Source organism: Pituophis catenifer, unplaced genomic scaffold, assembly GCF_029215685.1.
Source record: "Pituophis catenifer annectens isolate HBS135680 unplaced genomic scaffold, rPitCat1.0.hap2 SCAF_2, whole genome shotgun sequence".
In the NCBI taxonomy this organism is placed as follows: domain Eukaryota; kingdom Metazoa; phylum Chordata; class Lepidosauria; order Squamata; family Colubridae; genus Pituophis; species Pituophis catenifer.
The window spans coordinates 85,837,502-85,854,418 of record NW_027256882.1 but is presented as its reverse complement, the minus strand read 5'-3'; the positions used below and the strand labels follow the sequence as shown (position 1 = coordinate 85,854,418).

General features: G+C 40.5%; 1 protein-coding gene across 1 annotated transcript in view; it reads right to left on the bottom strand.

The window, feature by feature from the left end:
* CACNA2D2 (calcium voltage-gated channel auxiliary subunit alpha2delta 2) overlaps positions 1–16,917 on the bottom strand; it is a 655,759-nt gene that overhangs the window by 64,288 nt on the left and 574,554 nt on the right. Inside the window, exon 14 of the mRNA XM_070933719.1 lies at positions 14,911–14,960. Coding sequence (XP_070789820.1) covers positions 14,911–14,960 — 50 coding nt within the window. The remainder of the gene's footprint in view (positions 1–14,910; positions 14,961–16,917) is intronic.

Below are 16,917 nucleotides of genomic sequence, written 5' to 3'. Positions count from 1 at the left end.
GCCGTTCTGAAACAAGATTCAATATGCCCATCCTGGAAGTGACATCATATTGCATTTATTAATCAAATGTCTTGGGACAGGTGTGCTGTGTTCACAGGATGCAGTTGGATGTTCACGTTTAGGAAAAGGCATACAAGTGTTAATGTTTCAACTAGCAGTATTCACTGGCTCTTTCCCCCCCTCCCAACCGTTTCATTCATTTTGTTAAGTATTGGAGACACAGATGCTACACTCCTTCTCAAGTAGTGCTTTGTATGTGTTTATTTTACAAAAAAAGGAGAACAGCTGGATGGAGGAAGGGGAACATTTAAAAGTGAAATGAGAACTTAAGGTTGCACGTTTGACTCCGATCCCTTTTGAAGAATCGCAGATTCCTCTCTACATTTTGTCAGGAAAAGGCTTCATACTGTCTGTTTGGCACTCAAATAATGCTGTTAAATGAAAAAGGGCAACATGCCAGAAAGCACAATAGGGATTCAGCTGATCAATTTGCTGCTAGTTCCACTGGAGCCTCAGAAGGAAGCCAAGGGAGGAGGGGCCTGCTGGTCCAATGCCCTGTCTATTACTGGTCCCTAGCTGATGCTCCCAGTGAAAGGTAGCGGATGTTCTGTGCAGAAGGAAGTATTCATTAGAATAAATTCCATTCTGCAGCTCTCTTTCCTTTTTCCTTCCTAAAAGTGTTCAGCTCTTTAAATGGAGCAATGCACAGATAGCTAGGAAAGACTTGAAGGTGGTGACAGTGTAACGTGTGTGGTGCTGTCAGCAATTTGCAACTTAACTGAAAGAAATATGCATTTATTTGTTGATTTAAAAGAGACTGGAAAGTCTGCACAGATCTGTGGCTGAAATCAATGAAAACTACAAATAGTTGTATTGGCGTATCTATTTATATCAACCTAGTATGGGAATTGGCTTCATAGAAGAAAGCATATGTTGGTGTTTGTTAAAATATTTTAATATGGAAAACAAGTCACTTATACAATGATAAATTTAAATCCATTTAAATATTATATGTAATATGTACTGTTGAGGTCTTCACTAATGATTATAGACATGTACTTGCATAAGCAATTATGGGGTTGCTTACAACTGATACCATGCAGCCACCTATAGCTGACTCCATATCAGCACTGACAGGCATCACCCAAACATACAGATTATTGCACTATATCCGTCAAGATAAAAACAGAACAATTATTTCCTTAATTCATATGGCATATTTTCATGTGCTGCCTACAGGGAATCAAGAACCTGAGATACTAATCTATTGCAAAAGTGAGATAGTTCACTTGCCCTGCTTATCATTTGAAAACTGCAGTATTAAATAATGACTTGCATATATGAAGCAGCCATAAAAGCCAAATGGCAAACAGAACACAAGTGTTATCTGCTAGCATCATTTTTCATATTTATGTTTAGCCAAGCCATCAAAATATTCAACAGCGGGGTCATCTGGCAACAAGTCAATGAGATATCACATGATATATATATGCACCTATAAATCAATCTTAGATTTAAAACAGACTTGTTGACTGCTGAACTAAACTTCTAAAGGGAAGAATATTCAAACAACAGATGAAAAGTCAAGCTACAATGCATCTGAAATTCACAAAATGTAGGAAAAAAATGTTACATAAATTATGTCCTTCCAAACCATCTCATGATCTAAATAAGTGTGCATAATTAGCATCTCCACATATCTGCTAGGTTATGCTTTTCAATAAGCAGTTAGTAGAGCTGAATATCTCGCATGTCATACTAAAAGTGTAAAACAAAAACTAAGATCTAGATTGAAGAGAGTGACCTAGATGTTGATTGATATTAGATTTCTAGTCTAATATAAAATAGAAAGTATGTTCCGACAGATGTCCTAATTAAATCATGAGCCTCAAGCCAAGCTTCAAAAGAAATCCAGTTATTTCTTAGGAGCTTCATGTTGGTACATTCCAAGTGAATCCAACTCTGACTCCACGAAATTTACACCCCAATTATGACTCTGTTTCTCCCCTCCCCCCCCAGGGTGTGTCATCGATCACATTCACCAACAGAGCAATTAAACAGGCGGTAGAGATCACTCCCCTGCTGTGGGTAATCCTGGGAGACAGCCTTGAGAGAGGTATGTCTGCAATGTACTTCTGTCTTTGGCTGCCATGCTGCTTTGTCGGTTTTCCATCCCCCTTGCCTATGGCAACTCGAGAACAGGACAGGGATGCTTTGCGAGTTGACAGTATGTAGTTCTATTTTCTGTATAGTATCTTGTACTCTATAGTATATACAGCAGAGATACTAGATTGATACATCAAATAATTAATGAATAAGTATTGCTATAGAGGTGAAATTGGTCTTGAGACAGATGACAGATGACAGAACTGTCTTGCTTGAGCAGAATGTATGACTTATGTCTCACAATTCTGATGAAACAAGGATATGCTCCAATCTCCTTCATGTGCCGCGTGAAGCATGGGGAGATGAAATGTCTTTCTCCAAAGCAACCAAGTTTAGGAGTGGAGAGAAAGCTTGGCTCAAGAGAAAATATGCCCTTTAGAAGACCGTCCCAAAGACACAAAATATATCTCTATACTCCTTTCTAGCAGATGATTCAGAAATGGAAGAGAATAGCCTCTTCCATTTCTGGAATAAGTGGAGGTGACAGTGGAGAAGATGCAGGGTTGAACTAATTGATTTTGCATTTCCTTAGCATAGTCTTTGAGCCTTCCTCCCTCCCTCCCTCCCTCCCTCCCTTCCTTCCTTCCTTCCTTCCTTCCTTCCTTCCTTCCTCCCTTCCTCTTATTCTAAGAAGGCATTCAATCTTCTATATTCAAGAAAGGGGATTTGCCTTGCTCTAATAACACCATCAAAAAGCAATTCATGAGGAAGTAAATAGGGCAAAAAGAAAATGAAATGAGCAAAAGATGCAGTGCCATTTTCTTTCCCCCCTCCTGCAGCTCTTTGCTAATTTCCACATGTATTTTTATCACCCCAGTTCCCAGACTCAAATGGAGGACCAAAGAATCAAGAGTGGGATTTCAGCTTTAAGCAATTCACCTTTCATTCCCTAAAACAAAGGAAAAAGATATATAATCTGGAAAATATTTGAAAGTCAAAAGCTGATTTCACCCCCCACCCTTTTTTTAGCCCTCTTGGGATTGGGATTGGAGGAAATGATTTATCCATTGAGAAAACTCACTCTCTCCCAGGAGGATAAGACTCAAGCACCATTCTCTGAAGATCACATGTAATTGATGCCCAATTCCCCAACCTGCCAGATACTGTATTCTAGATTACATATCCCATCGTTCTCTGATATTAAAGTTGGTTTTAAAGCAGTGGTGAAATCTTCCCCAGTTTGCCACTAGTTCGCTGCCCGCGCATGCGCAGTGTGTACCACATGCACACTATGCACCAAATGTGTGCTGCGCACCAAATGCGCACTGCACATCCCCATGCGCAGTGGACGCCAAATGCATACTGTGCGTGCATGCACAGTACACACCAAACGCGCACTTCACACAAAAAAAGGAGGCTTGGGAACAGCAGGGGGCGGGGGAGAACAGCTGTGCCGCGCAATTTAGATTCACTAGAAAGCAGCATTTCCTGCTTTCTAGCAATTTTAAATCATGCGGCACAGCTGATCGTCGGAAATACCAGTTTGGACGAGCCGATAGCTTTTTTTTACTACTGGTTTGCCCGAACAGGTAGTTTTGATAGCTAACAGTTTGCCCGAACCGGTGCAATCCAGTAGCATTTCACCACTGGTTTAAAGATGTAATTCAAAATAAAAGCACTAGCTTTTTGGAATGTATTGTAAGGCACACACTACCAATCCAATAAGGCAGCAGCTGGCTGGGTCTAACAGGTATTTGTGATATGTCTTTAATCATAATAATTTAAAAAAAAATTCTTTCTAGTTTTTGGATATCAGACAATATTCATTCAAACTGCCATAGCATCTGATGAAATACACATAAATTATAAGAAGGAAAAAGATTACCAGCTGAAAATCAAAATATAGATTCTGCAGAGGCAACATAGACAAAATATTTTAGGATTGCTTCAGGCATCCATTTTATTAAATAATGTTTTAAACATGCAAATAAAGAAGACAGAAAGAAATAGCACCAGTGTGGGAAGCCATTCAATCAGAATGTTATTAAGATTCTGGTTTCTTGTATGGAGGTAGGAGTGTATTCAGATTAGACTTGCAGAAAAAGAACAATCATTTTTTTTTAAAAAAAGTGAGGACTAAGTTACATGTTATAGGCATGTATCTTTCTTATCACTTTTTTTTTCTATGCTAAGGCTGCATTAGTTCTGAAACAAATTAGAAATGGATCAGAATACACAATTTGACCTATATGTAAGTGAAGGTAGAGCAACAACATGAGTAGAGTTGGCAGGATGACAAAAATGTATAACAAACACTTGTTTTTCAGCGCAGATTGCATGTAGTTAGAATCAGGGCCACATGTCCACTGCTAGACATGTTATAGAGTTCATTTTGCTTGGGTTAGGAGAAGTGGGAGAATTTCCTTACTGCTCCCCCCAATCTTGAATCAGGAGTTAGCAGTGTCAATATAACTGCATCTTTGCTGCATCTTCCCAAACTTTATCCTGCTCTATTGTTTTGGGTTCAAGTCACTGCAATAAATTGACTTACTTGAAACTAATAGGTGATAAATAGATTTGACTCAAATAGATTTGAGGCCACTGTTGGATCATATTGGAATAAGGGAAAAAACATTATTGCAATGCCAGTGTATCTCATTCATGGCATGTCATATGCAAATGATCCCCCTAAAGTAATGTTTCTCAACCTTGGCAATTTTAAGATGCATGGACTTCAACTTGCTGGCTGGGGAATTATGGGAGTTGAAGTCCACAAATCTAAATTTGTCAAGGTTGAGAAATACTGCCTTGCCGATTACCAGTCAGTCAGAAGAGATAGATGATGTTTATTAAAACTGGTAACTAAAGTCTTGAAACCATGAAATAATTATAACAGGTAATTTCAATTACCCAAACATCTTCAAAAGTCTAACTGCCAAACAGAGAGGTCAGATAAATTCTAGAACAATGCTGACGATCATTTTCTCTTTCAGATTGAGATTAGGAGATTTGCTACAATAGATTTGGTCTGCGGAAAAAGAAGGAGTTGATTTTAAGATATTAATGCACGGGAACTTGGAATACAAGTGTTAGAATTCTTGATTTTAACAACAAAAAAGGTAAAATAAAAAACAGTTAAGCAGAAATCATAAACTTTAGAAAGGCAGATTACAACCAATGAAGAGAAATAATATAGCAAGTGTCATGACAAGAAAACCTTAAAGGCAAAGGTGTTGCAGGCAGCTGGGACTTCTTGAAAAGAAAATTAAGGACGACATAGCCTCAAGTTATACACTGAGGAAGAAAGCTAACCATTGTCTAAACCTAATCCAATGTGGTTTAATAGCCAGGTTCTGAAGGGTCTGAGGCTGAAGAAGGATGTGTATTAAAAATGGAAGGAAGAGAGGACAATTAAGGAAATTTACAAAGCCTCCACTCATGAATACAGGCATGAAGTCAGAAGGCAAAGGGAGAAAACAAGTTAAGTTTAGCAAGAAAGGCAAAAATATCCAGGAAAAAAAAATCTTCAAATATGCCACTAAGCAAGAGGAAAACAAAAGACGCTAGGGGAGTTACTGCTTAGTCTAAATAGGGTGGGCAACTATGCCCCCTTTACGCCATGTGGACTTCAACTCCTAGAATTCCTGAGTCAGCCATAAGGGACCATAGTTGCCCATCCCTGGTCTAAAGGGAGAAGTCTACACTGATGTCCAAGAGAAAAAATAATTTTTTTAAAAAAATTTGATTTATATGCCGCCCTTCTCCGGAGACTCAGGGCGGCTTACAATGCGCTAAGCAATAGCCTTCATTCTTTTGTATATTTATACAAAGTCAGCTTATTGCCCCCACAACTGGGTCCTCAATTTACCTACCTTAGAAAGGATGGAAGGCTGAGTCAACCTTGAGCCTTGGCGAGATTCGAACCTGCAGTAATTGTAGGCATCTGGTCTTAATAACCAGCTTAATAACAGGGTGCCTTAGACCACTGGACTACCAAGGCTCTTTAATTTAATTCCTGTCTTGTCTTTCTACTGAAAGGAAATAGTAATTTGAGAGGCACAGTAAAGGAACAAACACAACAGGTCAGTATGAATATAGTAGAGGATCTTCTCTCTTGGCCTCAGGTCCCTGATGAAATATGCCCTAGAATACTGAAGAAGTGGATTGAAGATCTGCCAGGAATGGTGTCAATTTTCTAAAGGAATCCCGGGGATGTGCCAGAGGATAGAAAAGCAAATGTGATCCTTCTTTTTCAGAAAATCAGGTAGAGGAGCCCAGTATATATTGACCAGTGAACCTAACATCAGTAACGGGAAAGATATTAGAGCAAATAATAAAGCAAGGCATTTATAAGAACCTCATAGTTGCTAATAGTCAGCATGGCTTTGTCAAAAAGAGACCACGTAGGAGCTTCTCTCCTGGTCTATGTAAATAGACAAATAGCATAGGCAGGTTCATTATCTTTAGAGGTTAAGAGACTAGATAGCCCACCTCTGAAGGATGATTGAATTCCGGGCTAGGCAATCTTTTTCAGTAAAGGGCCATGGAGGCCCAACAGAGAAAAGATATTGGCAGGCATGTCTATACCATAGTTTAATGCAAGGTAATAAAAAAAATCCCTAAGATAACCAGAGCACATTTGGAAAGATTGTTCTGGAACAATGAATTTAAACTAAGAAGGTGGTGGGGGGGAGGAGGGGAGTTTTAGAATCCGTTTCCACTATCTTTTCTGTCCATGAAGGAACAAAGCATGAGGAGGCCAGAGTATCAAGAGAAGGAGAAAGAATTAAGCAATCCTTCTTCTCACTTCATTATCCCTTTGCTTAATTGGCACCTCTCTTCCCAGTCCCTGGGCAAATGACAAGATTCTCAAGGTGACATTAGGGATTTTTTTCTGAGATAATGGGCTATAATGTTGGGCAACGTCCACCAGATGGCATACTTACACCATTGAATATTGTCTTCTCCGCATGCAGAGAAGTATGAATTGGCAACCCAGAGGGGAAGCTCCTGTCAAAATCTGGACTCGCGTCACCAGAAATAAATATTCAGTAATGAGCTATTAACCTTTATAGTTCCCTAAGGGGGAGTGGACATGCTAAATACTTTGCTGTAAAACTGTACAGGATCCTGCTGAGCTACACAGAAATGCATTTTGCTTCTAATCAGAAGATATTCCAACAAGGAATGCCAGACGCGACCTAGAAAAGAAGTGGTTAGAATCGGACAATATTGATTTTTGTGGGCTTGGTCAGTCAAAATATGGTAAGCCTTGTTCAGTATGGGCGGCCGAATGTTTCTGATGATTTCCATTTAATCTATGTCTTAGCATTCTGGAAGATGTCAAATACAATCCAGAAACAGGGAAAGAATGAAGTCCTTTGAGAAGATATTGATTGTCTAGGAAATGTAGAGAGCCATGGAGAAGGCCTGGAGAAAATATGTAGAAGCCACTATGAAAACAAAAGGGGGAGAAGCATACCCTGAGCCCTGGGAAAGGAGACAGGATGACTCCTCCCTGACTCCCTAGAGCTGTGATGGCGAGCCTATGGCACGCGTGCCACAGGTGGCACCTGGAGCCATATCTGTGGGCACACGAGCGTTGCCCTAGCTCAGCTCCAGCACGCATGCGCACGTCAGCCAACTGATTTTCGGGCCTTCCGGGCCCACCGGAAGTCAGGAAAGGGGCTGTTTCCAGCCTCCGAAGGGCCTCCAAGGGGGTGGGGAAGGCTGTTTTCGCCCTCCCCAGGCTCCTAGAAAGCCTCTGGAGCCTGGGGAGGGCAAAAAAACGGGCCTCCTGAGTCCACCATGCCATCATGTGCCAAAAGCAGGGGGAGCGCAGGGGGTCGCACGCTCATGCGCGGGTGACAGGGCACATTGAATTATGGGTGTGGGCACGCACGTGCGTGACCCCCCCCCAGCCTCCCCCTGCTTTTGGCACGCAACGGCAAAAAGGTTAGTCATCACTGCCCTATAAGAGGGAGGGGAGGGAAAAAATCAGATTGCAAGATTCTGTTAATATAGCTTATCTCAATAAAGCATAGCTTTAGTCCTCTTGTGGAGTCAGAATCCTCATCTCAACATTTTTTGGAACCTTTTGGAAGCTTTTTGACAACCTCTTGTTTATATTCTAGCCACTTCAGGAGATCTGGATTTTGGAAAGCACCCCAGTGACAGCCAATTTAATCTCCCTCCCAAACCTAACAGCAGCACCATCTGCACAGCAGCTGCTTGCCTATCATCCCCCAATCACACACTTCTTTTCACTCTGTGCTAAGAGGAACAATCTAGTGTCACACTTTATTCCACACAAGGCTGGGCTGGGCTTGAAATGTTTGCTTTGAGGGGAAATTATCAAGCATGATCCTGCTTGTTCACAACTGTGTCTGGGAACATGAGAGATGTGCTTTTTGTGGAGTTAAACGGTTTCTGATAAACTGCCCACAATACTATGAATTTTCTTTGCATTTGCTAATATGCAGCAAGGATTCAATATCAGAGAGGCACAGGTCTTGGAAACCAGAATGGCAATCTAAAGTTAGATTTCTTCCTTCAAAGGCAGACTGGAGGAAGAAGATCTCAGCTATTCTCTAGTTTCTAGCCATCAATTGCAGAGATCATAGGATTGCAGTTTCTGGTTCTTCAACGTACTGCTGTATTTCTTCAGTCTGTATTCCATATTTCTTAACAGGAGATTAGCTTTTATTATTCATTGGAATTAGCACAGGTAAGACAGTGTGCTGTGGTTATCCTGTGAGATTCTGAACTAACCAGGGATACATACCTTTCAATATAACTATGACAAGCCAGCATTCAACTTTTCTTTGGTGCTGACCACAGATCCACATCTGTGTGTGAAGTAGGATGGCGATTACTCCACAAATTCTTTTTTAAGCTTTGGATTTTGCTGATCAGGAGCTAGGAATAAGATGGTTTAGCTTCTTATAGGACAAACTGTTCACAAGAGGAGGGAGTTCATATGGACTTGACATCAGTCTTTTCCAGAAGAATATATCAAGGTCTGAGAGAATTCTGGGGAGAAGAAGCTGAACAGTGAAGGAAGTGGCTGGTAGTTAAAATGGACTAAATAGCTTTAATAGCTGTTGAGGTTAGAGTATATACTATTGTTTTCTATCCACAGTAAGGTTGGCTAGTAAATCTAAAATAGGGCTGAGCAGTTGACATTGATTAGGATTTATAGGCACTGAATAAGATTTGAGGAATAGTCACTGAAGTATTCTCAGCAACTTTGGGAAGAAGAGTGGTGAAAGGAAAAACACTGTGAGAAGACATGGCCAAATGACCCCAAAGTTTGACTGGCATTGAAAGTCACCAAAAATAAGAATATCATAGATATACCTGCCAGAAAAATAACCGTCTGTCATCTCTTCCACCTGAGAGCAGATAGTAAAATGTCAGTTAATTAACTAAGCCCTTTCTTTAGACTTAAGAGTGACGAACAGGAGTAGTACAAGGAATTAGGACCTGGGAATTGGGGAATGTATTGTTAGGAAGCAACATATTTTAGGCTCACATTATATAGTGTTAAGACTCAATGCTTTTGAGAACAAATGCAAGTCTAAGAACAAAAACAACAACAACACCTTATTGTGTCAGGCTACAAGTTGGTAGGAAATAAATGGCTAAAGAATGCAAAAAATAGCAATTATGAAACTGGTAAAAAGTAAAATTATGTCAGTATTCTGAGGCAGCTTGGTTTATATCCACCTTGCTTATTTCTGTCTTTGTCTTGAATGAAATAAGAAAAAAAAACGAAAATAAGAGAAAAAAAATGGGGAAAAATGGAAATAAGAGGGGAAAAAATGGAAATGGTCTTGGCCTGTCTCTTTCAGATCTTGAACCCCCATCTGTGCAACCCCAGGCCACTGACCTTCTAATCCAAGGGTGGGGAACTATGGCCCGTTTATGACTTGTTGACTTCAACTCCCAGATCTGCTCCTTTGAAGTAGGCATCTTCGAGACCGCCTGCTGCTACCGACGACCTCCCATCGATCCGTGCGCTCCCACAGAGAGGGCCTCCTCAGGGTGCCATCAGCCAAACAATGTAGGCTGGTGACCCCTGGGGGAGGGCCTTCTCTGTGGGGGCACCTACCCTCTGGAATCAGTTGCCCCCAGAGATAAGGAGAATCCAAGACCTGGCTGTGCACCGCCCTGAGTCCTTAGGGAGAAGGGCGGTATATAAATTGAAAAATATAATATAATATAATATAATATAATATAATATAATATAATATATATATATATATATATATATATATATATATATATATATATATATATATATATATATATATATATATATATATATATATATATATGTTTTTCTTCTAGCCAGGTTTTCCCTACGTAGCCAAGGTTTTTTTTTTGTAGCTCCAGCTCAGTAGAATCTCATCTACTCGGTTCTGGGCTTTTTTCTTTTCTAACATATATATATATATACAGATTCAGTTAGGGCTATTGCAATAGGCAATGTATCTTGACTTCCTAGGCCAGTGATGGCTAACCTTTTCTGGACCAAGTGCCCAAAGCGTGTGCGCATGTGCACAATTGCACGTGCACCTGAACCTCCAAAATGCAATGTGTGTGTGATCCACCCCCACGCATGTACCTGCTTCCATGCATGCCCCCACATAAGCCCCATTCCCACGCATGCATGTCAGAGACCCAAAGACCAGCTGACCGGCGGGAGTCAGAGCGGCAGAGCGGAGCTGGGGTGACGGCTCACGTGCCCACAGAGACGGCGCTGTGTGCCACCTCTGGCATGTGTGCCATAGGTTCGCCATCACTGTCCTAGGCTGACAGGGCTTGGAGCACATTAAGTTCCTAGAAGACGTAATGTATATGCTTCAATTAAGCAATATTAACTCTACAGTTGTTACATTTTTCATGACATTTATTTTTAAATATTATGTATGTGATGCTGAATTCAAAATACTGCACTAATCAATGGAAATTCAGTGCAAAAATATTTTTAAATGTCATATTGAAGTTAGAGTTAGGGTATAATAACCCTAACTAACCCTAACATAATAGTGCAATTATGAAAAAGAGCTAGAATCAATAACTCAAAAATCAAAATAAGATCAAATTGTAATAAGGGAAGAAACTATAAAAATAATTTCCACACACATACAAAACAGAAATATAGTGGTTCTCAGTGGATGTTTGTAAGTTCCAAAATGTGGAGCATTTTTTACTATATAGGATCCAAATCTCATCTACTGTGAGCCCTGGTTGGGCTTCAAAAATTTTAGCAAGGGTTTCTCTGCCCAGTTCCTGAGTGGGCATGGCCATGGTGGGCGTGGCCTAGTTGGCCTCCTGCATAATGGTGGGGGGCGTTTTTGCCCTCCCTGGGCTCCGGAGGCTTTCCTCGAGCCTTTGGGTGGGCGAAAATGGCCTCCCCAGGCTCCGAAGGCCCTCGGGAGGCCAGAAATGAGCCCGTTTTCTGCTTTCCTGAACTTCTGGTAGGCCCGTTTTTCACTCTCCCCGAGCCTCCGCGCGCATCTTGCACTTACCTGCATCTAAAATGGGCCATGTGGGGATTCCTGGGAGGGGCAGGACAGGGTGGGTGGGGCCAGCCAGGAGTAGGATTTGGGGGTTCTCCGAATGGCACAGAATCTTAGCTAGAGGTTCTCCCGAACCCCTGCAAACCTCCAGCAGCCCACCCCTGCTGTGAGCCCAAGGGATTAAATTGTTGGGAGCTTTGGTGTCTAGCTGCTCCTGGAAAATACTATGTCCATCTACAATACAGATGTTTATAATCTAGTGATGGTAAACTGTACAGATTTGGTATGGATCGTTGAGATCTACTTAGGTGGAGGTAGAAAAATAGCACTGCCTGAAATCATTCTGGTTGGGTTTAAGGTCCTGTAATTACTGGTTGGGAGTTGAAATCCACAAGTCATAAAGGGACCCCACCTCTGCTCTAACAATTGAACTGGACTGATTCTTTAAGTATCACATTACAGTATTACAACACTGCAGAATTGTTTGTTATAAATCAGCCAGCCAGGAATTTTTTTTTGGTGTTCCTTTGCATCCCATTTCTGCCTCATATTCTCCACCAACAATCCAGCCAGCATTCTTGCCTTGAACTCTAATGGGAAGATTTGATTTGACATTATTTTATTTTATTTTATTATTTTATTTTATTATTTTATTTTATTGTTTATTTTATTTTAATTTAATTTAATTTTTGGTTTATTGCTTTGCAAACCTCAGGAGGTTTTCTATTTATTTTTTATTTTGTCAATAATCCCCCTCTTATGTATGGATGGCACCATATGGATCCACACTGGGAGCCTGAATTTGCTATTACCACATAGCATGATTATATCCTGTTCTTATAATTGAAACCTCCTGGAAGTATTCTAAGCCTTGGTTTGTACAAAGCAATTCTGACTCAGTATCATGCCTTCAGTTCACTAATACATCAGGTTCATCCCCATTCCCCCCAAATGGGATAGGAAGGAAGGGTGGTTTTCCACTCTTTTTAGCATATATGAACTTGGCTTAACATTAATTCTTCTACCTATCCTTTTCACTGACTTTTATTGAAATGCTGCATGCATCAGTTGGCATATGTAACAGCTGGAAAAAAGCAGACAGGGGCTATCACAAGGGCAGAAATGCTCATTAGTTTTAAGCGTTAAAAGAAATCGTTTTTCAAAGTGCTACTGAAGCTAAACAGTTGGGTTATCCATCTAAATAACATCAAGTTTGTGTATTTTCTTCCTGGGTTTTGAAAATCAGGAGGCTGGGGGAACAATTATTCCAAAAATGGGCTCCTAGAAGAAGTTCAGACAAAAACTACAGATTGTTTCTGTGTTGCAAGAATGACCCAGGTAAGTTTTCCCACAGAATTTATACACGCGTACAGATGCACAAAGCCCTCTGCCTCACTTTCCTCTACTTCCCCCATTTTCCCTGTGCCTTTATGCTTGAAGATTCAGGCATCATTTGAATGGAAAGCTATTAGCTCTGCCTCGTCACCCCATTTCCAGGGCACTAATAACTCATGCCATGCTCTTTTTCTCACATGCTGCCTGTCGGCTTTAATAGCTTGACAGATCTGGCAATTTGGCTTGTTCCTCGGCATGCTGATTCAGGCACAAAGTTTTAATAATTAGCCACATAAATATAAGTCCCTGCACACAAGCACTTCCTTCGTGAGCAAGACTCTCTGCTGGTTTGGATATTAGTGGAGCTTTGTATGAAGATGATCAAATTAGGGAGAATGTGAGGCTGTTGCAAGAGGCGAACTAACACATTCTTGTGAGCCAAGAAAATGGCAGAACAGGAGTACCGAAGAAGTAATTAAGACAACTTGCAAAGTTACATGCACATTACATGAATCTACTGCAGTAGAGCAGATCTCTACTGTGTAGTAGTAATATGGAAATACAGGATGTATGGAAGATATTCCTCTTAAGGAAATGGCTATGGCTTTATTTAAAACAATGGTCCTTTGCACACAGAACAAGGCAATTCATGATATTGCCAGATAAAACAGCTCTGATTGGAAGACTGGAGACATTTGCTGGAACTTCAGATTCCTCTGTCAGGAGACAAAAATGTTTCAGAAAGGCTGAAACTGACTGAGTTTATTAGTATCACCTTATTCATTCAAAGTCAATTCATGTTGCGATGGGGCTGATCCTTTCCTGTGTTATAGCCTGTCAGGAATTCATATTTCAGTTCAGCACGGTTGCCAGATTCAGGACTGAACTTAAATAAAAACCTGAATTCTTTTGAAATGAGAACATTAGAAACATTTTCTCAAAAACTAAATTCTGAACAATGCCTTCTATCACTTTCTCTATGCAGTTCTTCAGTTAGGGTTTGCAATCAACAGTAGTTCCCGCAAGGACTAAGAAAAACAATGGACTTATTTAACTACTACAGTATGCAGGTTTATATAAATTACAGTAAGTTCTTACTGGGCTACAGGTAGTCCTCATTTAAAGACAATTTACAGTTATGATGGACCCCGCCCCCAAATGGTACTTATGACCCAGTTCCAGAGTTGACAGAGGTACCCTATCCCCCCCAAAGTGGCACCCCCATTTTATCTTTTATAGTATCATTGTGATACACATCGCAAATGTGCTTTTTCAAAAGGCAACTGAATTATGTCTTTTCCTTGAGGAAGAAGATGTTTCACTTCCAAGAAGCTTCTTCAGTTGTCAGAACTAAAGAAACTTCTTGGATGAGAAGCGAAACGTCTTCTTCCTCAAGGAAAAGACACAGACCAGTTGCCTTTTAAAAAAGTACATTGAGATGACCATGATCTAGATGACTGAGAATCTCCATAGGCATTGTGATACATGGTTTTCTGTTTAGTTATGAGCCACCCAGAGTCACCTTTAGTGATATGATATGAATTTATATAGTTACATAAATTTAATAGATAGATAGACAGACAGACAGACAGACAGACAGATAGATAGATACCTTCATTTTGTAGTGAATTGATTTAGACTGCTAACAAACGAACAAATGTACCTGGAATTATTCTAGTAAGTGAGATGACTTACAAATGGATCTCTCTTTTACATTCTCAAATATATAGGACTGAATTCAAAATTTGTATTAAACAGACTTCTACTGAAGAAAAAAAAGTGGGTGGCAATTTCTCCTGATTTTCAATGCAAGCCTCAGTGCTGCCTTCCATGCAGTTGTGATAAAAACAAAAACCCCAAATTCTAGCTCTACAGTATTGCCTCCTAATCCTCATCACAGATGAAATATTTTGGACTGAGTTCACATTCTGTCTTTTCTTACCTGAGTGTTGATTCGGATAGCGCCAATGGAAGGAATTTCAAAATAATAACCTTAAAAAAAACACACACACACATAAAATTAATGTTAGAATTTTTTTAGCATCATCTTTTGAACTTTTTAATCCATTATTAGGCACACTTGATGGAGGCTACAATGAGTTAACTAAGCTCAAGTTCACTAAATTTTGATTGCACCATTCCCAAACAGCTTCCTATCCAAGATCCAGAAGTTCTATTAAGATAAGCCAATACAATCATCATGTTTAAGGAGGGCCTTGAGCCATTAGTTTGGTTGGATTCAACTCAGCTGACCTGGTTTGGCACCATCTCCTACTTCTTTAACTTGACAGGTGATGTGTAAGAGCATCTTCTCCTCTTCTGCCTCACCACCAATTGCCAGCAGTCACTGGCTTCTTTCAGACACCTGACTGAGTGGCAACATTCATTGGATGTGATGGACCACCCAAGCAGATGCCTAATCCAGGCCACCCAGAGCAAGCAGATAGAGTGGACCCATCAAAATAGAACCAACTCCATTCCAGCAATCAACTAATTAATACCTCCAGTAAACTTCCAATGTCCAACTTCCCCAAGTTCAAATCCTACACAGGCTACAAATACTGCATAGCATCCATCTCTCCTGCTGATGAAGATTTGCTAGTATGTGGGGTGAATCATCTGCAACTCTCCCCCAATCAATACTTTTTAATATTGATCTCCAAAAGCCTGTAAAACCTGAACATGAATTTACATAGTCTTCATGTGCACACATAGGGGGTACACAGAAAAACACACAGGGAAAGAGATATCGAAGCTGAATTCCCATATCTTCTGACATAAGATTCACTTCCAAATCTAAGCTAAGGCAGGTGGAAGTCCATTTTTAAACATTTCTATTTCAGTTTTAGTTGCTTGAATAAACATATTTTCAGTGATCAAGTACATTCTTCTCATATGCAGAACAAGTCTGATACTTTACATTCTTCTTTTTTCATCCATCCATAAGCACAAGAAAAAATTATCCCTGTTCTTAAGAGTTTTGAATCTAAATTTCAGCAGAAAAGAAACTACAAAGGCGCCTAGACATTGTAGGAGGAGAGCTTGGTGGGAAAAATCAGGAATCCTGCAGCCCATTTCCAACTAACAAATGTTACTGGAAGACATAAGCTGTTTTTGCATTTCAGCTTTCTTCATCAGATTGTATAAACTAGTGTAGGATTTAAATTGGGTTAAGGTGGAAAGAGGGAGGGGAAGACAGTTTGTTTATATGGATGCAGGTAGAACATGGGACAAATTACAAATACCTTATTAACTAACAATTGTATTATAACAAATAATACAACAGTTACAATAAATAGCAGTTAAGACAGGGGTGTTAAACTCAAGGCCCGCATGCCGGATTCGGCCCATGGGATGCTTAGATCCAGCCCACGGAGCAAGCCTGGAAACAGCAAAGGACCACATGCACCCGTTTTCAGCTGCAACGGCCACCTGCAGCCCTCTGCAGCAAAAATGGGCTCTGTTTTTGATGGTAGAGGGCTATCAAAATAAATTAAAAACAAAAGGAGAAATGTTTCCCCTTTTCCATTTGACATGCAAGAAGGGACAGGAAAGGAGAAAGGGAGAGAGGAAAGACAAAGAAAAAGAAGGAAAGATGGGAAGAGAGCAAGGAAGGAAAAATAAGGAAAGAGGGGAAGGAAGAAAAAAGGAGAATGAAGAGGGAAGGAAAAAGAAGAAAAGGATGGATGGATGGAAGGAAGGAAGGAAGATTATAATGAGAGTGAGGGAAGGTCTTAGAGAAGTCCTGCATTAGCACTTGGCCACTACAGGTGTCCCCGGCATGAGTCCCATGTCATGCCCACTACTGGCCACGCCCACCACTGGTCACACCCACCATGGCATGCCTACCCCCCCCGGCCCTCCGAGGTCAAACACAACCCTGATGCAGCCCACAGTGAAATTGAGTTTGACACCCCTGAGTTAAGAGGTAGACAGTTTCCCTCTCTAT